The following is a 22837-nucleotide window of genomic DNA, read 5'->3' as shown; positions in this document are numbered from 1 at the left end:
TTATCTGCACACATGTACATGATCATTCGCGTACACATGTCCGTGATCACACAAACGAATTATACACTTAACGGAATTTTTTTTTACCAAAAATATGTAGCAGAATACATTTTGGCTTAAATTTATGACATTTGATTTTATTGGATTTTTAAAATAGAAAAGAAAATATATTTTTTTTCCCAAAATTTACGCTTTTTTTTTGCACTTACATCGCAAAAATAAAAAACGGAGTCGTGAATAAATACCACCAAAATAAAAGCTCCATTTGTGCGAACAAAATGATAAAAATTCATTTGGGTACAGTGTAGCATGACAGCACAATTGTCACTGAAAGCGCTAGAGCGATGAAAGCTGAAAATTGGGCTGGGAAGGAAGGGGGCGAAAGTGCCTTGTATTGAAGTGGTTAACCAGGGAGGAAAAAATACATCATAATATTCATTACCTACTGGGACACCCCAGAGCAATAGCCTTGAGGCGAGGGAGACACTGCCAAACAATAGCCATCAGACCTTATACAGCAGCCTGCCATACACAAATTCCTTGATCAGCTCCAATGGTTCAAGTCCCAAGGACAGTTTTGGACCAGCTAAAGGCCTTTGGAAAAATACTGACAGGGCTGAAATCTGACAGTACAGTCTGCTTTACACAGCAGACTGTAGAAGAGAATTTTGACAATGCCATTTGCTGGCTTCACACCAAGCAATAAGTCTTCCAGACCTTACGATAGATCTTTCTAGTGAGCTTTTGTAGTATTCACTAGGGTAGACACCACTGGTCCTTTAACACGCCGGCTTCAATTGCCATGCCATTAAATTTAGAGACTATAAATTGGGGTGAAATATAGGACCTTGAGACAGTAGATTGGGGTGATGTGGAAGCATCCATGGCCCCTTGTATTGTGTCTCAATCAGAACCAGGGCCTTCTGGGCCAGGCTGGTGCCTCCAGAATGACTGGAAAGCCCTCTCCAAATCCTGCACAACAAATGTGACAGGAAAGGGATGATTGGGGGGGGGGGGGGGGGGCATAAACCAGGGAGTACTAGCTTCATGGAACTACCAGAGGATCTGCTCTGATTGCCAGAGGAGCCCTTGTTTGGGACAAACTGCTGTAGCTTGGACCTGGATGCCAAATTTCCTGGATGCTGATCTGCTGGCGGGTGATATAATCTGCCTTCCAGTTCTCTACTACCAGGCTAAGGACTGCTGATAGAATCAGCACATATCCCTCTGCACAGGCTAGTATATGGTTCACCTCCTTGAGGAGCTGCCACTGCCTTAGTGGTTTAGATAGGCCACTGCAGTAGCCTTGTCGGACTGAACCCCCGATAGGGCAGTCCTGAAACTCCACCGTACAAGACTGTAGGGCCAGGCGTACTGCTTGCAACTCCAGGAAGCAGATTGGCAGGATCTGTTAAAACATTTTCTGAGACCCTCAAGGGTCACTCTCCTGCCTGAGGGATGGGACTAGCATCTGGTCAGTACTCTCCAAATTACCAGGAGGAAGGATCTTCCCTTACACATGTTCTGATCCTGCAACCACCAGTTTAGGCTTAAGTGAGCCCAAGATGACATTGGATAATCCAGGGCTTGTCCTCTGGACCAAGCCAACAAGATGTCTTGCCTGGAAAGGACACCATCCTTCCTACAAGACTCATACAGAGCCAAATGTTTTGTGCCCTGACGCACCTGATCCTTCAGAGCACAGATCCTTACAGGTGGCAAAAATACCCTTGCTTGGACTCACACCAGACCTAAATACTTCAGACTTAGGCTGGATCATATGAAAAGTCAACCACGAGTCCAGCTCCAATCTTTTCAAATACAGCACTTTGCAGGTTATACTCTGTTCTAGAGCCTGTAGAGAGTGATCTTTGAGCAGGAGGTCATCCAGATCACCCCCAGCACCAAGGTGCCTTGGGCCATTAAAAGACCCGGTACTTGTGCCAAGACCTTTGTGACCACCCGAGGGAGCTGTGGCAAGCCCCAAGGGTAGAGCCACAAGCTGAAAATTACGTTAGCTACTGCAAATCACAGGAACCCCTGATGAGGCTGAAAGAGGTACGTGTAAATATGCGTCCTTTATATCAATGGAGGCTAGAAAGTCTCCAATCTGGAGCGAGGCTACAACTGAGGACATATTCCACCCAAAAAGGACTGGATTAGTAGTAACAGGTTCAGGGATCTTAAGTTGGCCTTGTGTCCCAGTTTTTGAACCATAAACATGTTTGTACAGGTTCCTGTAGCCGAAAGGGGTGCAGGGTTTTATTCAATCACTTCTTGATGCACTAAATGTAGTGCCTGAAAAAAAGCAAGCTTTTGAGTACGCCTCATAACTCAAAGCTGTAGCCGCGGGATATAGTTGAGGTGACCCGCACATTCTGAACCACTGTTCTCCAAATACCCGCAGAGTGCAGCAGCCTCCCCCCCACCCAATAGAGTGGGGGCATTACCTCAGAAGAAGGGCTTGATGCCGGGTTTAGACTAGCTTTGGACCCAGGGTTTTTTTTTCTGGCCCTGGCCTTGCAGCAGAAAAGCCTTGGCACAGACAACAGGTGAAGTAGTCACTGAGCTTTTATGTGTGATGCCTGGTGCTTCTCTTCAACAGAAGTAGAGAACCCTTCCCTCCAGAAATCTTTTGGATATATTTGTCCAAATCGCCAAAATGTTTCTCATAAAAGGGGAAAGCAGCCAATAACCTTACAAGGAAGCTCGGCCGACCAGTTCTTAAGCCACAAAAGTCTGCACCAGGGGCGTTGCTAGGTGGCAAAAGGACCAGGGGCTTCAGCAAAGTCCAAAGCGTGTACATGACGCAGGCTTTTTTGGCTGGGCCGTGACTTGCACACACTGACCTACCTACCACAGCCATGGTGTGCTGCGTCACAGTAGCCAGGTAGTCCTCAGGAGGAGAGGAGAGCGGCCTGCCCGAGTGCCAAGCAGGTATGTGGTGCGGCTGCTGCTTTGTAACTCCCACCTTCTGGAGCCTGCATCACATCCCACGGTCCCAGCATTGGGCCAATCGGATGTCCATCATAGACACTGTAGGCTCAGGCAGGACCTGCTATGGCACTCTGCCACACTCGGGATTAGATTGGCCCCCAGCGCTCACAACCAACAATGGAGCTGCATGCCTGAGACTCAAGGCTTTTTGGGTTCACATTTGGGGCTTAGGCCCCCCCCCCCCACACCCAGAGCAACCCCCTCCTGACGCCTCTGGTCCGCACATATGTACAGATGAGAGCCAAATGAGAAAGCTGCTATAATTGAATCCTTTAAAGGCATCAGCCAAACAGCGCTTGAGGAATCTGTCTTATTTTCAGCAAGATCAGCCTCTTGCTTAGCCCTGTCAGGTCATCTGACCTGATCTTTTGCAGGCTGGCAGATACCAATTTCTGCAACAGCTGGCCGAATAGCTAAGCTGGCCAGAGAAAATGACTCCAGTCAACAGGGTCTTTCAAGCCCTGTGCATCATCAACTGGACAAGTTCAGTTCTTGCTTAAGGAAGAGTGCTGCATCTATGGCTGCCATGCTCCACTTTTCATCAAAGGGATATAAAAAAGAAAACCTTAGGAACAAAAATACTGTCAGGATGCTCCCAATCAGCATACATTAAATATTCCTTTAAATATTGTATTGTTTCACTTAAGCATTGAAATCACTGCGTCCAACAGCCATTTTAAAAACTGTTTGCATTGATGCATGTCCCCTGGGGCAGGTCCCGGGTCGCCAAACACTTTATGGCAATAACACGCATAGAGGCCTTTAAAAATGAGCACTTGATTTTTCATGGCTGTGTCCCATAGACCAATGGTATTCTCAAAATTTGTCTGTTTGCAAGTTCTGGTGCAAACCATATCAGGGGTTTTAAGCCTACTTTGCATACACAGCTTAAATAAGCTGGTGGTGCGCTGGAAGCTTCTGTGCATGTGCGGCCCCGGCAAATGGGCACAGCTGTATTCGCATGATGCAATTCATGCTCCCAGATTAGGCTACAGCTCATGCGTGGCTTAGAGTATGCATAATGCCTATGGTGAAGCTGCATGGGCCATGGCTGTCAAACTGCTGACAGCAGTTTTCTTGCAAATCCACCATGGAGAACCAATGCACAACCACACAGGAAAAAAATAAAAATAAAAGTACACTTCGCAAACAGCCACAGCTAGCCCAAAACTCCCCCTATGATTACTGCACACAGGTGTCCAGGCTCTAGCTTGACCAACTGTTACAATCGCTGGGACACCCCACAATATATAAAGGGGGTTTTACCTATACGTCCAAGCGCAGGGCAGCTTAGAAACGAAGCCCAATCTTGACCCATCACGGCAGGTTCCTGCTACTTGAGGACCTCCAAGGATTGGGTAGCCTTTTCATGTTTAGGGTCCACTCTTGGACCCATACAGCACCCTGCAGGAATGCCTTACCGCTGTGGTATCCAGGATGCCACTTGCAGAGTCCAGAGCCTGGAGGTCGCACTACATGTAAAACATTGCAAGATCTTGAGTCTTTGGTACCATTTATCTAAGCCTAAAGAACCTGCATCAAATGGAGCCGATCGGTCAATCCCTTTGATTAATTTAAGAACTGTTTGTGGGACTGGAGAACTGGAGCTAAGAGCTCAAACATGCCCATCCAAACGGATGTACTTCCTGTATGGGAGGGGTTATATAGGGGATTACTTCCTGTCTAAGACTGTCTACCAGTGTCCATTACCCTAGAGATGGCATAAAACCCAGTAGGTAATTAGCCCAACTGTCCCACGATGTACGAAAAAAATAAACTTACAATCCGATCTGCATTGCAAAACATTTAGTGGAGCTCAGGAGAGACATTCATATCCCAGACCCTGCATATACAAAAAATGAAGTTGCACCCAAGCAGATTAAAATGCCCCCCACCCAAAAAAAAATAGGCTTTTTTGTACGTGCCGTAAAATCCTTCTCCAATTCACTGACCGACACAGCTCCTGTCTAACAAAATGGGTTGTTAGCCTCATCACTAGGAGATACTAGGCAAAGTTGTAATACAACACCTCAGAACTCTTAGTTCCGCCCGGGGGGGGGGGGGGGGGGGGCTGGGGCGTTCCCTCAGGCTACAATCCCCACACACTGCACCAGCAGCCTCAGTAAATCAACAAGCAGAATAACAGAAAAATGAGGGGCGGGGTGCTCTGTTGGTCGAATTACAGAGAAAAGGATTTTACGGCGAGTACAAAAATATCTCTTGTATTCACCGACTGACCGCTCCTCTAACAAGAAATGGGACAACCCCAGCAGAGCCAAACTAGGGGGTGGGTAAAAAAAAATCCAGCATATTATATATATAAAAAAAAAAAAACGTAATCCACCATGGTAAGTGGGAACTAGTAAAACTATACCCAGAAAAAGACAGCAGTGTGTGAAAAGACCACGCACAACAGGGTACCCTCAACAGGAGTGATGCCCAAGACCGCAGCAAATGTGGAAGTAATGCAAACAGTGCATTAATGTAACAGTACTGCGTTTTTACCGAACACATGAATTGCATAGTCAACTGTAGCTATAGGCTGCCTGCAAAACTTTACAGCCAAAACAGCCATCAGCCGATTCACTGACATCTACACTTGGTGTCAGAAAGCCCAAGATGTTCCCATTTTCCTTGTGGAGTGGGTCGTGACCGGAAAGGGGGGCACCAGCCCCTTTAAGGCATAGGCTTGTACTACAATCTGTCTGATCCACCAGGAAAATTGTGGCCAACAAGACCGCCATGCCTTTATTTGGACCAGCCACTGAAACAGTGAGTGACTTCTGAAAGGGAGCCGTGGAAGACAAACCTTCAGAGCCCTAACCACATCAAGAGCGTGAAGGGCTCTCTCCTTAGGGCGCTTCGGCTTAGGACACAGAAGGTAATACAATGTCCTCATTGATCTTAAAAGCAAAGACCACCTTATGTAGAACGGACAGATGTGGATGCAACACCAAATTATCCCTGTGGATAACCAGAGGGCAGCTTGCAGGACAAGGCCGCCAGTTTCAAAAACCTCCTGGCCGATGTGATGGCCACTAGGAAGACTACTTTCTGGGAAACTCAAGGGAATCTGATATTTTCAAACGGCTTTGAATCGACAACTCAGATTCTTCTGTTGACCAGGGCCCCGAGCAGACTGAACGTTCCCCCCCCCCACCCCCACCACTCCACCCCAGTCGAATAGACTGGCGTCTGTTGTGATCACCATCCATTTCAGAGGAAGGAACAATTTTCTGGGCTGAATCACTGGGAACCTTAACCACCAGATCAGCGAGTCCGACTGCCTGGCTCACCTGGATCTGTCAAGCTAGGGACAACTGAGATTTGTCTTATTTTGACAAGATCTACTTCTGCAGAATTCTGGTATGGAACTTAGAATAAGGTACTGCCTCGAAGGAGGCTACCATGAGTCCCAGTACTGGCATGCAAAACCGGAGCGACGACCACTTATGGTACATCAGTAGTTTGACCGCAGATCTGAAAGTCTGCAATTTGTCTGAAGGGAGAAAAACCTCTCGCTTCCCTGGAGTCCAACAACAAACCTAGGTACTCCAGACGCTGGGTCAGCACAAGCGCCCACTTTAGGTTCAACAGCCACCCAAATTCTTGTAGGGTCTGCATGGCAATTGCCATATCCCCCTCCAATTCTGAGGCGGAAGATGCTCTCAGGAGATAGTCTAGGTATCCCACGTTGTCACAGCAACGCCAAAACTGGAGCCAGTACCTTGGTAAAGGCTCAGGGGGGCCGATGCCAGACCAAAGGGAAGAGCCACAAATTGTGTTTTTTGTAGTCAGGGAAGCCATTACCAAACTTGAAGCCAAAGGCATATGGGTATTTGCAGGTACGCATCCTGGATGTCCAAGGATGCCAGGGAGTCCCCTTGGAGCGCAGCGACTACTGAACGAATTCCATTATGAAACTTGGCACTTTTACAAAGTGATTGAGGGCTTTTAAATTTATGTTTGGATGTACCCCTTCCTTCTTGGGAACCACAAACGTTTGAGTAGAATCCCTGGAAGCATCCGAGCCCAGAATCGGTACAATCACCTTGGGATTCAGCAAATACCTCACCAGCCCCAACAGGGCCTTCCGGTGAATTGGGGATACCGGTATGCTGAGGGGGGAAGAATCTGTTTGGCGGTCAAGAGAGAAACCGTCTCGTAGCCTGTGGAAATCAGATTGCAGACCCATTGGTCGGATAACCGGGAGGACCACCGGGCTGCAAACTTCCGAAGGTGACCCCCCCCACCCAAAACATGGGCAGGGGAAAACCTTCATGAGGTAGCACTTTTGTTCACATGCTTATTAGGCTTGCGGTTCCAGGGACGTTTTTGACAGTCCGTGGGCGTCCTGTCGGGCTGGGGATGTTTTGTCAAAGCTCCTGTTGGACGAAAAATCTGCTTGTGAATGGAAAAAGAGGGCCCTTGCCTACGGCGTGGCTCCTTAGCTTTCCTGGCCAGTGGGAGCAGTGTACTCTACCATCTGTGGCATTTTTAATGTCATCTAGCGAGGCTCTAAAGAGCCAGTCGCCAAGGAATGGAAGATCCGTCAGGGCTTTTTTGGATGCCCGGTCAGCCGACCAGCATTTTAGCCAAATTAGGCGCCTCAGCACCACAGCTGACACTGAAGCCCTGGATAACAAGGGGCTGAGTATCCAGGGTCGTGTCAGACATACTAAAGGCCTTGCACTAGTTGGTCAGCTAGTTCCACGCAGACAGCGGAAGTATGTTGCTCTCCCAATTCGTGGTGCAAAAGTTTTGCCCAGTCAGTGTCTGCAACAAGTGCGGATGCCAGTACAGGTTGCATGGCTGACCCCACAACCGTAAATAAGGAACAAGCCTTCCTGTCTGTGGGATCCATGAATGCTGCTTTAGTGCACCTCTTCCCATGCACCGCCTCCATCTTGTCAAACGAATTGAGGACCGCCGTCAGGGTGTCCATGGGGACTGTGCCATCTGCAGGTGACCTGGTTGCAATTACCTGAATTTCGGGTGAAGAAACACTTGTTTCTGAAGCCATGCTGACCCTACCCTGTCTGCCACCCAAAGGGGACTTAGGACAGTGACAGCCCCACCCCGCTTGCTGCCACTGACTGAGGGCTTCTAACCCGACGGACTCACCGCCCTGAGGAGTTCCGTGCCGTTTACAGCAGTGCCTGTAGACTCCTAGCGCTCCCAGATGCAGAGGAATATAAACTGTCAGTGGCAGTCCGTCAGAACGATCAGTGAACACTCGCTGAGCAATCTGAAAAACATGCTCAGACTACATAGAAGGCTGTCCAGTGCTGAGTAATGACAAACCGGAAGCTCAGGGCACATGAAGCTGCTGCTAGAGCACAAAAATGTGGTCCAGCTTCAAGAAAATGGCTGCCAGTGTCCCGAATAGGGAATCCCCAGGAAAATTGCCACTTGAAGCCCAGAAGCAGGCTGTCCTTTGCCCACACTGAAAATGGCTGCCAGCCAGCGCCATGAGACAAAAAACAAACATGTGGCAGAGAAACAGCGCAGCACTGACAGGAAAACCTCACAAGCACCTCTCGGGAGATTAAGCACTCAGGATCCAGGCACCCCCAATCAGCCAGAACCCAGAGGCACACAGCTCAGTACCCATGCACAACCCCCCCATGGGGGGGGGGGGGGTGAAGGAGAGGGTGAGGGGGCGCCCCGAATCGACCTCCCAGGGAATGCCCAGCTGCTCAACCCTGCCGAGACAGGGAGAGCTGTACTTACCAGTCCTGAAGAGCTGGGAGACATTCCATTGTAACCAACTCCTGACCAGTAGAGGGAAGGTTACTGGCATACTGTGACGCAGACATCAGTAGCCCGGTCATATGTATGCCCCGGAGCATAGAAGCTCACGACCACCTCTGGAGCTGAGGTATGTTGTGGCCTGCCAAGCCGTAGCTGTGACCTGCACACTCGATGGCCGGATTGGGGAGACTACAAGGATAGGTGAACCAGCCTGTCACCCAGCCAGCTGTTGATGAATGATCCCAGGATCTTCTATCTTGCACAAAAAGCCAAGAGTTTGCAAAAAATAAATAAAAAAAAGGGTTTCTAGGTCTATCCTTCAAAATAAAACTGAGGCAGCTGGTGCAAAGTGTGGAAGATTGTAGCCTGAGGGACCGCCCCCTGGGCAGAACCAAGTTCTGAAGTGTTTTATAACAACTTTGCCTAGTATCTCCTAGTGATAGGGCCAACAACCCATTTTGTTACAGAGAGGAGCTGTGTCAGTCAGTGAATGAGGCCCCCTTTCCCCACATGCATGACATGTGATACACATGTTAAATCTCCGTGCACACCAGAGTGATAGCAATAATTCTAACACAAAGACTCCTCCATAACATTAAATAGATACCTATAGAGGGCTTTTGAAGCATTCCCTATAAACAATACTGGGTACTGAAGTCTGACATTTCACCAGTGCACAAAAAGTTAAGGTTTGGCATGTTAGGTATCCATTTACTCAGTGCAACCTTTTATATTACCAAATATTTAGGTAATTTATTGCATTTCCTAGACCTTTGCAGCAATATGGTGCTACATAAAAAAAAATTATAATTGAACCACCACCATTTTATTCTCTATACATTTCAGAAAATATGTTTAGGGGTTGTGTAATCTTTAGGCCTAAAGTTAAATTGTTTTTAAACGTGTGAAAAAAAAGTTCAAGCAAAGGGTTGAAGAAACCCCATTAGTCTCATTACCTTCGAAGAACAATGAGTAGCAGAAAAAAATAAATAAAAAAAGTGGTTCATCTGAACGGACCTCTTCACAAGGTGTATGGCCAGAGCCAAATTGACCTTGCTGAAATTAAGCTTCATGCTAATGTGCAAGACTCAGCTGGTGGCCCTCAGGTAAAAGGTTAGCAGTTCACAAGGTGTATGGTAAAGCCAAAGTGACCTTGCTAAATCAAGCTTCATTCCAAGAGACTGGTCCATGTGCTATAAGACATCAAAGCATAGAATATGTAGAATGTGACAAAACCCTACCAGCCGACCAAGACATTAGCAAGGGTCTGGTAATGACCAACTGAAAATGATATAGGATTATACGTTTACATTCCATACAAGGACATTTCCAACAATTACAGTGGACTCCAGACAAACAAGTCCCAGAACCCAATTCCCTCAAGAAAACATGCCCAAGTAAGAATAATGCCCTCCTTTCAGATTACTGCTGTCCTGAAAAGTCCCATCATCTACTGGCGTGCAATACATACACACACACACAATACACACACACACACAATACACACAATACACACACACACAATACACACACACACAATACACACACACACAATACACACACACACACAATACACACACACACAATACACACACACACAATACACACACACACACAATACACACACACACAATACACACACACACAATACACACACACACACACAATACACACACACACAATACACACAATACACACACACACACACACACACACAATACACACACACACAATACACACACACTACACACACAATACACACACACACAATACACACACACTACACACACACACAATACACACACACACACACTACACACACACACAATACACACACACACACAATACACACACACACACAATACACACACACACACACAATACACACACACACACAATACACACACACACACAATCTCCCAAAAACATTTACCATAATATATTCATTAACTACATTTAATCAGTGTCAGAACAACAATACCACATATACCAAGAGGCCGTCTACACAGCCTGAAAGCTGGCTCCTGGGAGTGAATGAGCTGGTGGTGACAGGATTAGAGAAAACAAGTTATCACTGGCATACATGCTGGCTGAATCCCTTAACCTGTGCCGGACTTATCCCACTTAAAATGGGTAAAATCACCCAGAGACCATAACTAGATGTACAAGATCAGTCCAGCTAGTGGCCGAGATGAGCTTTAAAGGGGTTGTAAAGGTAAATGTTTTTTCACCTTAATGCATTCTATGCATTAAGGTGAAAACTCATCTGAAAGTGCCTGAGCCCCCAGACCGCCCCCCTTCCCCCCTTTTTACTTGTCTGGCCCCTCGAAAGTTCAACGCTTGTCCCGACATCCTTTCCACTGTTCAGCCTGGCCACTGATTGGCTGGAGTGGATGGAAAGCAGCGTAGCCATTGGCTCGCGTTTTGTCAATCACATCCACTGACGCGGACAGCAGGGGGTGGTGCCGTGTGATACAGCGTGTGGCTATAGCTGCCGGCTGCATCACGGGAGTGCGCCCGCAGATGCTTCTCACCATGCAAGGGAGCTCGCATGAATGCGAGAAGCACCTGCGGGAGGAAGCAGAGACAGCCGTCGAGGGACCCCAGAAGAGCAGGTTCAGGGCTACTCTGTGCAAAACAAACTGCACAGTGGAGGTAAATCTAACATGTTTGTTATTTAGAAAAATAAAAAAAAATTCACTTTACAATCCCTTCAAGTCGCACTCAAAGCATTGCATGTGAAAAAGTTCATATCTGTTGTCAGGCAATGTGCAGGGAAAAGCAGCTTGCATGTCATCTAGCTCAGGATATGCAAAATAAGTGCAACGGTAACTTTGTATCAGTGGATACAACCCAACATGTGCTTAACCACTTGTCACTTGTTCACCCCCCATTGGCCAAAGTATTTTGTTTACAATTCTGCTATGGACAAATTTTATTCATCAATTTTCTCATGACTTCAATAGTAAAGACAACTTTGATGTTCTACTTAATGGCTCTGTGCAACATTAATGCACAGAACAGTTCCTTACCTGATCTGATGGACATAAGAAAATTAGGTAAGGAACTGCTCTGTCAGCACTGTTTTCCATCTGTGTGCCCCTTCAACAAGCCAGCTGCTAGGGGGGCATGGGCTGTGTGCATTCATGAACAAAGCATGATTTGATCATGCATCCCCCCACCCCATTCACTCCTTACAGGATTTTACCATGTTTTTGGCTCCTGCTGCTCTCAGTCTCCCGTTTGAAGAGGAATGAAGGGAGAAGAGCTATCTGGAATAGCACTGATTGGTAAAAACGCAGGTAAAGTTTAGGGATAGACAGGCAGTGGAGCATTTTAAGCATTTCAGTGCATAAAAGAAAAGAAAGGTATTTGTGATATTATCCTGCAATCCTTCAGGAAAAAACAAAACCTACTGTTTGGCCAGTGTTAGTTTAAAGATTATGGTGTTAGGGTTACAGCAGATAAAAATTGCATATTTTATTCTCCAATTTGAGATCTTTAAAATGACAAATTGCACAAAAATATTCAAAGATATGAATATATAGATAAAGATATCCAAGGTTAGCAAATCAGTGCAAGTGAGAGCCACATCACCTTTGTTTCAAATTGACTCTAGTAGGTGTTGTGTTTGAAGAGACAAGGGTGGTGTGGCTATAGCAAAAAAGCCTGCAAGACCAAGTAGTGAGGGGATAGTTGCTGCAGACAGGCACACTGCTGTATTGAATGAGGGCTCAAGATACTACCTACGTTTTTACCTTAATATGCAAGGCATGCCGTAAGGTACAAATATTTAGGCTTTATGGCAAAAGCCTCAAACGACCTGTTCCAAGTCCCTATTCTCAAAACACTCAAGAGTTCTGCCAGCTCTCCTCCTCTTGGTCTCATAGGAGAGGATGTATCCAGAGGAAGCAACAGACCGTGCCATCAGGGGACCAACTGTGCAATTGTAGAGCAGGCAAGCATACCTTTTTGCCAATATAGCCACATTACTAAGTGTGCAAGTGTACCTAGAATTTCTTTGCAAATTGAAAGGAATTGTTTTTTTAAACATGTTATATTTACCTGCTCTGTGCAATTGTTTTGCACAGAGCAGGTCCTCCCCTTCCTTACCACTTGCTATGGGGGTAATTGTACATGCCTGAGCCAGCTCAGTGTCCATGAGACCATGTGTGGCTCAGCCCCACCTCACTGGATGCAATTGACAGCAGTAGGAGCCAATAGCTCCTGCATTAGAGCAAATAGGGAGAGACCAGGGTGAGCCTTGATTCTTGTGCACAATCACTGGATTGGTATCAGGCTTAATTGTGGGGGCTGAGGTGGCAGCTGGACACTGAAGGTTCTTTCATGCATAGAATGCATTTAGGTAAACCTTCAGCCTTTACAACCATTTTAGGGCAAAAAAGTTGACCTAACAAATGTTGATTTTATTTTCTTACTTTCCTTGTAGGTAAATATATTATAATATTTTTGAAAGCATCCTCACGTACACATTTTGGCACATTAGTTTGTGCATACTGCTAGCTGTGAGAAAATGCGCTCACTCGACTATATAGAATTAAGTGGGGCACCCTTTTATTGTCTTGGGCATCCAGGACACTGACAAATTTGATTAGCAGTTTAAAAGGTCATCACACTTACCGGATATGCCTCTGTCTGATGAGAACACGGGCATGGTGAATGGACTTTGCCAAACCCAACTTGAAGACCTGTGTTTGGAGACGCCTTTCCAAGAAATCTTCAATTTTTAAGCCCAGAATGTAATCAAGCTTCATCTTCCCCTCATCCAACACACCGATACGCACCAGTCGTCTAAGCAGGGCATTTCCTAAAAACAAACAAAAACAGCCAATGTCTTGAATAGAGCAGGATCAGTTAACACAAGTTTAGGATATACATTCCCTCAAAGAGGAAGTAAACCCTGATGAGTTGAATTCCTCTTTCATTCCCTGCAAAGGTAAAGCATAATTGACTACTATGCATCGCATAGTAGTCCATTATGTGTCACTTACCTGACAGGAGCCAGCGATGTCACTGCTGTCCCCTGTAGTGCGGCGCATCCATCTTTTTGTGGGTCTCGCTGCTCAGCTGCTGTCATTCGGCGAAGCCGCAATGACATCACTCCCACGCATGCGCATAGGAGCTGCCACGCACGGCATATTCGCCGTTGACGGTGCCGCGCTCAGAGCGCCTGCGCGCCGATGTCTATGGCGCATGCGTCGTAGACAGCGGTGCCCGTCTTACGGCAAATATCTCCTAAACCGTGTAGGTTTAGGAGATATTTCTTGGACCTACAGGTAAGCCTTAATCTAGGCTTACCTGTAGGTCAAAGTGTGTTATAAGTGTTTACAACCACTTTAAAATGTTCCCACCAAGCAGGAACAGAATACCTGCCTCTTCCACCTAATGCAGTTCCCTTCCTATTAAACTGGCCAGTAAAAAGCTGTTGGCTGCAAGCACGTAGCCTTCACTTATGTTCTCAATCGCAGTCCCCCACCTTCTCTGGTGACCTAATTTCCACCCCCTGCAGAGTTGTAGATTTCATGGTCACTTCCAGCCATCCAGACTGCAGGACAGTGGCAGCCATGGGGCCGATGACAGATTTGTGAAAGCGTGACTTGTCTCGTGTTTTCAACCTCATGGAATACACACTTGTTTTACTACTACACCTAAGTGTGCCCCTCCCCCCCCCCCTTTCTGTCAGATCTATAGTCAAAGTTAATGAAAAAAAATATAACTTTACAATAAAAGCCAAACGGGTTATACTTAAAGCGGAGGTCCACCCTAAAATGGACCTTCAGCTCATCGGAATCCCCCCCCCCCCCTCCGGCGCCACAATTGGCACCTTTCAGGGGGGTGCAGTTAATTGCACCCACTTCCGGGATAGCTCTCTGCGGAAAGGGGCGTAGATTACGCCCCTTTCCACAAGTGCCCGCCCCCTTCCGCAAATGCCCCGCTGCCTGATGGGAAACACACAGATCCCAGAGGCAGCGGGGATCGTCCTTATTGCGCAGCGGAACTCGCGCATGCGCAGTAGGGAACCAGGAAATGAAGCCAAAAGGCTCCATTTCCTGATTCCCATACCCAAGATGGCAGCGGCAGCACCCGAGTGACGATCTAAAGATCGGCTTCGGGTGCCGACATCGCGGGCGCGCTGGACAGGTAAGTGTCACTATTTTAAAAGTCAGCAGCTGCAGTATTTGTAGCTGCTGGCTTCAAAAAAAAAAAAAAAAAAAAAACGCGGAGTCCCGGCGGACTCCCGCTTTAACTGCCCGGTACAGTGAATTTGCACAGAGCTGCCCAGATCCTCTTGTGTCCCTTTTCTCTGCTACTGCCCCCCCCCCCCCCGCTTCAGTGTCCCCACAGCAGCTTGCTATGGGGAACCCAGTCTCTGCTCCCTGCGTCCAGACAAAGCCACAACCAAGCCCCCTCTCACCTGACAGCAGCCACCAATGGCACTACTGCTGTGTCTCAGCCAGTGTGGGGGGGGGGGGATCTGACTGAGACACTTGGACATTGGTACCTCAAGTATTTGGGGGGCGGCTACACAGAAGGTTCATCTTAATGCATAGAAAGCATAAAAATTAAAAGGGCAGACTGCTGTTTTTCTGCTGTCACTTTTCAATGGTTTACAACTGCTCAAGAGCAACATTAGGAGGCAGGAGATGCAAATATCCCATTTTACCTTTACAGCAACTTGGCTAGACCAATTATGCAACCATGCCATTTCAAAGCCACTAGAACTACTAGTTAACTGCTTACCAACCAGATACATGTACTGTGGGGCAGCAGGTCTGAGCAGAACGTACCTGTATATCATTCTGACCTTCTGGGTCTGTGGCACTTGCTCCTGCTGTGATTGGACAAAGCGGGAGCCAATCAGCGGACTTGCTGATTGTCGAGAGGCAGAATGGCAATTTGCCCATGTAAAGGCAGATCATGCGTTTCTGCCAAGCATGAACTCTGATCTCTAACTTTCCAGTTAAAGCACCCCCACCAGTTAGAAAGCATTCCCTAGTGAAACATTTAACTGATGTAACCCCTTCCCTGGCAGTGTCATTTGTACAGTAAATGTGCATATGTTTTAGCTCCGAATACTGTATTGGTGTTACTTGTTCCTAGAAAATTCTCGAGTGTCACTTAATGTCCGATGCAATCCTGCTATAATTTGCTGATCACTGCCATTACTAGTATTAAAAAAAAATAAAAAATAAAAAATCCCATAGCTTATGGAAAAGAGGGGTGGGAACATCAAGAAATGATCTGCACCCATAATCAGAGCTCCTCAATTGAGTTGCAAACTTAAACAGCCGCCTGCAAAAACTTACGGCCGAAGCAAGCAGCCGAAGATGCACTCACATTAACATCATAAAATTTTGAGGAAGTGAACGGACAACCAGGTCATCGCCTTACACACCTGGGTAAACGGACACTTGATGTCAAAGCCCAGGAGGTGCCAATTGCCCTGGTAGTATGTGCCATAACAGGAAAGGGAGGCGCCGCCCCCTTACGGCATGAATCTGAAGCACAATCTGATCCACTGAAAAATGGTGGCCAATATGACCACCAGTCCCTTCTTTGGACCAGCCGATACAAACAGCAAGACGGACTTCCAAAAAAAATAAAAAGCTGTAGCAGACAGATACACCCGCAGAGCCCAGACCATGTCCAAAGAATACAAAGCTGTCTTTGGGGTGTGACGGCCAAGAACATAAGAACGGAAGCACAATGACCTCATTTAGATGAAAGGCTGAAACAACCTTTGGCAGAAACTAAAGCTGCGGACGCAGCACCACTATCTGTGGAGGATCAAGTAGGGAGCCTTGCAAGACAAGGCTGCCGACTCAAACCCTCCTGGCAGATGCAATAGCCACTAGAAAGACTACTTTCTGAGAGAGTCAATAAGGGAATCTCCCAAATGTTTTCAAATGGTGTTATCTGAAGCACAGAGAACACCAGATTTAAATCCCACGGGGGTAGTAGTGGTCGAACCGAAGGGGCCACATGAACCCCCCTGAACAAATGTACTCAATGAACGAGTCAAGGGGACAGCCAAAGCCGATATCTGCCCCTTGATGGTGCTCAAGGCTAGTTTCTGATCCACTCCTTGCAACAAAAAAACAGGATCCCGGAAAGATTATGTGTGCAAATGCCACCCCATCTCACACGAAGGAGATGTAGGCCTTCCATGTATGATGAACTTCCTTGCCCTCAGCATAGTGGATATTACTCTATTCAAAAGACCTTGGTCCCTTAGCACCTGGCTTTCAGCCATGCCATTAAAGTCAGTGACGGTAAAGCAGGATGAAGTATTGGACCTTGCGACAGAAGGTCCTCTTGCATCAGTAGTTGCCAAGGAACATCTGCCACCATTTGTACTACGTCAGCGTACCACAGACGCTGAGGCCAATCAGGGACAATCAGTTACCGGAATCCCATCGGCCTCCACTCTGCAGTTTTCTATGCCTGGAACGTACACGGCTGACAGCTGGCGCACGCCACTCTGCCCACTGCAGGATGTGAGTAACCTCCAGTGCTGCAGCCAAGCTCCTTGTTCCTCCTTGATGGTGGACATACGCCACCGCCATGGCGTTGTCTCTCTGACCATGTGGAGAGGCATCACCTGATCACCTGAATTTCCAGCACGTTGATTAGCAGGTGGGATTCTTCCTGGGGCCAGTGACCCTGGGCTGACTATGCTCCAAACTAACCGGTCAGGCTGGCATCTGTTGTGATCACCGGTCAATGAAGAGGAAGGAACAACTTCCTGGCTCACCCGAATTTGATAATCCAAGGACAGATTTGTCCCATTTGGACAGGATCTCCTTTTGCAAGACTCGTGTGGAATTGAGCATACAGTACTGCCTCAAAAGAGTCTACCATGAGACCCAGGCGTCGCATGCAAAAATGCAGCGACAACCACCTGCAGGACACCAACAACTTCACCGCAGCTTGAAGAGCATGTAGCTTGTCCGAAAGGAGAAAGACTCACACGAGTCCAGAGAAGGCCCAGGTACTCCAGGCATTGAGTTGGTACCAGCACAGACTTCTGTAGGTTCAGTACCCACCCAAACTGCCGAAGAGTTTGCATAGCGATTGTCACATGCTCCCTTAATTCTGAGGCAGAAGCTGCTTTCAGGAGGTCATCCAGGTAACCCACGATTGCGATCCCTCACTGCCTTAAAGCCAAACTTGGGGCTAGCACCTTGGTAAAGACTCTCGGTGCTGACAGCAGGCCCAAAGGGAGAGCTACAAATTGTTAGTGCTCGTCCCTGACTGCAAATTGCAGAAACCTGATGCATCTGGGGACATGCAAGTATGCATCCTTGAAGTCCAGGGATGCCAGAAAATCCCTGATTGAGTGCAATGACCACTGAGCGAACCGATTCAATCCTGAACCTTTGTACCTACACAAAACTGTTGAGGTCCAGGACTGGACAGACCCCTTTGGGACAACAGTAGAATCGCTGAAATCGTGCCAGTGTTGGTACAGGTCCTGTACTGCTCCGAAAGGGCTTTCCGATGAGCCACAAGATGAAGCATGGAGAGGGGAAAAAAAAAAAAATAATCTGACAAAAAAAAAAACTCTTGTATCCTGATGAAACCAGTTCACAGACCCACTGGTTGGAAAGTAGGGAGGTCCTCCGGGCTGCAAACTCCTGAAGACGACCCCCCACCCAAGAGTCAGGCAGGGGCAAAACTTCATGCACTAACAGATTTGCTTGCGAAACCAGGGACACTTGTCCCTCAGCAGGCACCTTGTTGGACTGGGAATGCTTACCTGCCAACCCAGGCAGACAAATGCTCCGACTGGATAAGGAGGGCCGTTGCCTATGGCATGGCTCCTTACCTTTTCTGGACTGTGGTAGCAACGTACCCTTACCCCCCCCCCCAATAACATTCTTAATTTCATCCAACGAGACTCCAAATAGCCTCTCCCTGGAAGGGCAGGTCCACCAGTGCTTTCTTAGATGCCTGGTCCGCAGACCAGCATTTCAGCCAAGTCAGGCAACTTGCACTACTGCTGATACAGAGGCTCTAGAGAGCCAGAGAGCCATATCCAAGGCCGCATCACAGATATACTTAAGGCCCTGCACCAACTGGTCCACCAGCCCCACACAGACTGGGGAAGCCAGTTGCTTCCCCAACTCACAGTGCAACAATTTTGCCCATTCAGTAAGCATCTGACATCAGGGCCGTGGCCAACAATGGCTGCAATTCTGACCCCACCCCCATAAACATGGACCAGGCAACTGCCTCAGTCCTTGTCAGCAGGGTTCTGGAAAGCAGGAGTCCCTTCTACCAGAATCATGGTTACCTTATTTAACCTGGCTACTGGGGGGTCAACAATCAGATGTCCATTTCTTCAGAAAACCCTCCTCAAAGGAGGTAACGCACTGCCATGTCATGGCAATTTTCACCACTCCTTGTAAATAAACGTATCAAAATAAGTTGGGTAAGGAAACACCTTAGCTGTGCAGGCCAGCTTGTGGGACCCAAAAGGGACCAACACCTCTGTAGATGCCCTGCCGTATCCACAATCTTTAGGGTATCCGGCACCGCTGTAATAAGTGCTGCTACAAGCACCTTCTCCTGCGCTGACCGGACACAGTCATCCTCACTGTCTGAACTGTTCTGGTCCACATCCTCCGATATGTCAGAACAGGGGCCACCTGTCACAGTGGGGTTCGAGTCTGAATCAGCTTTCCCCAGAAGACGGTGAGGGTGTTTACCCCCCCCCCCCTTGCGCCCGCCACTTCCACCCTGGTAACAAAGGGCTCCAGGACTGCTGACAGCATCCATAGGTACTGCATGTGCAGGGGAACCAATTGCAATAACAGGGATGTCTGGGGAAGTAGTGCCAGCTTCAGGCACCATGCTGACCCACACGCCTGTCTCCACCTTGGGACCTAAAGCAGGACACAAGGTCTACCCATCCTAGCTGCCACAGACTGAGGGGCCCTCCGCAGAACTCACCACCCTGACCTAGGTACTGTAATGCTGCTGTCCGCTCTCCCCTTTGTCATCCACGAGATGTCTGAAAAGTGCGCTGTTCTAGAAGGAAACACCCAGCCCTAGAGGCAATACTACCAGACACCACTAGAAAATGGCCGCCGGCCACCTCAGCAAAAACATCTGAGGGCGCAGAGAAAATGCCCGAACATCCAGAAATTTCTGGAAGGCAAAAAACTGGCTGTGGCTACAAAAAGTGGCCCACATGTCAAACAGCACAAACACCCCACCGTGGGCCAGAAACAGGGAAGAGGACCCCCAACACCCAGTGTAGCCCCCTGCCAGGACCCAGAGCCCACCCAAAGGACCACTGGCCAGGTACGTGCACCGTGCGCCCATGTGTCCAGTCACACAGTGGCCCATAGAATGGGGAGGGAAGGGAGAGAAGAAAGGGAGAGTGAGAGACCCCCTAGTCTACCTCTCAGGGAATGCCCAGCTGCTCCATTCCTGCTGAGACAGGTGAAATCGTATTTGCCCCTCCTGTAGGGACTGCTGGATGCATTCCTTAGACCCATCACCCAAGCAGTACAGGGTGGCTGTCGGCCATGGCATACTGACACAGACAGCAGTAGCCTAGTCATGTGTGCCCCAGAGCATATAGCTCACCAGCCATCCCTTGATCAGACGTTGCATGTTGTGGCAGACCCAGCGTGTAGCTAAGGTCTGCTGGCCAGGCTGGGGAGACTACCAGGATCTATATTATCCACCCGATCCTCCTACACTAGGCAGAAAAAAAAACCTGAGCTGCTGGATGCAGTGAGGGGTTATAGCCAGTAGGACCACCACTGGGCGGTACTGTACAAGTGATTACAAAAAATATCTAATAGCCACGCTTAGGAAGCAGAATATTTTTAGGTTGCTGCCACCCTCCAAGCCCTCAGCCCCCATTAGGGAGCTATGGCTGTTTAGCCATTTATAATGTTAAAATAGGGCTTATGGTGCTACCTATACCAGAATGACTAATTTATCTATAATATAATACCCAGATTATATTTCGCAGTGCTCATGCCAGTGCAAGGAAACACCCAGCCCTAAAGGCAATACTACCAGACACCACTAGAAAATGGCCACCGGCCACCTCAGCAAAAACACCTGAGGGCGCCAAGAAAATGGCCGAACATCCAGATATGTTCCACAATGGAATTAGCTTATCCACACACCACGTTACCAGTCATATATGCACTGTACTATTGTAAAGGAGATAGCAACCCAAAAAAGAAAAGGAAGGAGGCTCAAATCAATATCTTATATCAAGACAGAATCCCTAACAAAAAGGCCCCTTTAATGCTAATGCGTGCTCACTTCCCACCTACCCCCTTTATGTACACCCCTCCGGGGTGCGCCCAAAATGTATTTTACCCAAGCTGGGTAATGGGCGTAAACGAAATAAGTATTCCTTAAAATACAAGTGGTGAAATAATGAAAATAGAAGATACCAATAAACAAATAACATTTCCCATGATGCTCATTCACTCTGCAGTGTAGGTGAGCATCATGGGAAATGTAGTTCCAAAACATCTGGGGTGCCAAGGTTCGCCATCACTGATCTAGGTAATGTCCACATGAACGTTCTATTGTATCTGATTTAGTAGTTTTCTTTTTTGGGTTGCCATCTCCTTTACTATAGTACAGTGCATATATGACTGGTAACGTGGTGTGTGGATAAGCCAATTCCATTGTTTATATTATAGATAAATTAGTCAGTCATTCTGGTATAGGTACTATACAAGTGTTGCTGTTTAACACTTTCTGCCTAGTCTTCTCGTAAAGGGGCGATATAACCCTAAGGTCAAGATGAAGATGCTGTGTTCGTCAATGAATCAAAGAAAACACACTTATTGGGATTTTTGGTACCAAAATTATGTAGAATACATATTGGCCTAAATTGAAGCAATGTGACTGTTGGATACAGCTTTTGTAGCAGAAAGTAAAAAATGGTTTTCCAAAATTGGAAGGCTTTGTTTATAGCGCAAAAAATAAAAACCCCCAGAGGTCAACAAATAACACCAAAAGAAAGCTATATTTGTGAGAAAAAAAAAAAAAACACCTCTATTTGGGTACAGCATCACACTTTTGTACAATTGTTAAAGTAGCGCAGTGCCAAGTTGCAAAAGATAGCCTGGTCAAAAGGGGGTAAACCATCCAAATGAATAAAAGGTTAAGGCTCCATTCACACCTATGCATGTTGCTTTTGAGCATTTTTGCCATGCTTTAGGAGACGTTTTTATGCTTTTCTTTATTTGGCCAATTTGTTGGGCAAATTGAATGCAAAATGTGAAATCCAAAAATGCACTACATGCTGTTCTGCAGCATCTCCTTTGAAGTCCATTGAATCAAAAAAAAAAGCAGCGTTTTAAATTTTTTACCAAAAACGCACAGGCACAGAAATGAATTGACTCGTGCACCGACAGCATTTAAAGACCTTTTAAGGTCATATCAATAGAACTACAAACCTTCAAACAAACGTTTAGGATCTTTCTCATCTAGAGTAAGCAGTTCTCTGGCAGCCTTACGGATCTTTGCAAGGGTGAACTTCACCCGCCAAACCTCACGCTTGTTACGCAGACCATATTCACCTATAAAAAAATAAAAATAATTAAAAGACACGAGACATCAGCACACAAGATGCAAAGAACTATCTAGAACCGAAAATTTGATTGGACTACAAATCTTACCAATTAGTTTTAACTCCTGGTCCAACCGCGATTTTTCAAAAGGACGTCGTGGAGTGACATAGGTCTTTCGACACACCCAACTTCTGGCAACCGGCATTTTAGGCTATCCACCTGTTAAGTCACAAAGGTAAGCCTAACAAAAGAAAACTCACTTTTAAAAAGTATAACTAAAAAAGGCAACAAATTAGGTTTTTATTAGTCCGTAGACCCATTAGGGGAAGTTCACCTCTGACCCGCTTTCCATCACTGAAAGTTAAGGTAAAAGAAAATCAAGTTATGGGTTGTCCCCTGCAAAGGTAAAGCATAATGGACTACTATGCATTGCATAGTAACCCATTATGTGTCACTTACCTGACACAGGAGGCAGCGAAGTCACCACTGTCCCCTTGTGTATGGAG

General features: G+C 47.1%; 1 protein-coding gene across 2 annotated transcripts in view; it reads right to left on the bottom strand.

Annotated features, from left to right (window-relative positions):
• Nucleotides 1–22606, bottom strand: part of RPS9 (ribosomal protein S9) — a 28365-nt gene extending 5759 nt beyond the window's left edge. Inside the window, exons 1-4 of one of the 2 annotated variants that reach the window (XR_013270043.1) lie at nucleotides 22440–22606; nucleotides 22218–22340; nucleotides 13393–13579; nucleotides 9708–9944 (exon numbers count right to left, since the gene is read on the bottom strand). Coding sequence is in view for 1 of the 2 variants with exons in the window: in XM_077467166.1 (XP_077323292.1) it covers nucleotides 13393–13579; nucleotides 22218–22340; nucleotides 22440–22536 (407 nt within the window). In the remaining variant the exon portion in view is untranslated. The remainder of the gene's footprint in view (nucleotides 1–9707; nucleotides 9945–13392; nucleotides 13580–22217; nucleotides 22341–22439) is intronic. The other variant, XM_077467166.1, reaches the window with a different exon arrangement.
• Between the last annotated feature and the right edge of the window lie 231 nt (nucleotides 22607–22837).

The sequence above is a fragment of the Lithobates pipiens genome, unplaced genomic scaffold, assembly GCF_037356315.1.
Source record: "Lithobates pipiens isolate NorthernLeopardFrog02 unplaced genomic scaffold, aLitPip1_a1.2 Scaffold_48, whole genome shotgun sequence".
In the NCBI taxonomy this organism is placed as follows: domain Eukaryota; kingdom Metazoa; phylum Chordata; class Amphibia; order Anura; family Ranidae; genus Lithobates; species Lithobates pipiens.
This window is presented reverse-complemented; position numbering and strand designations above follow the sequence as displayed.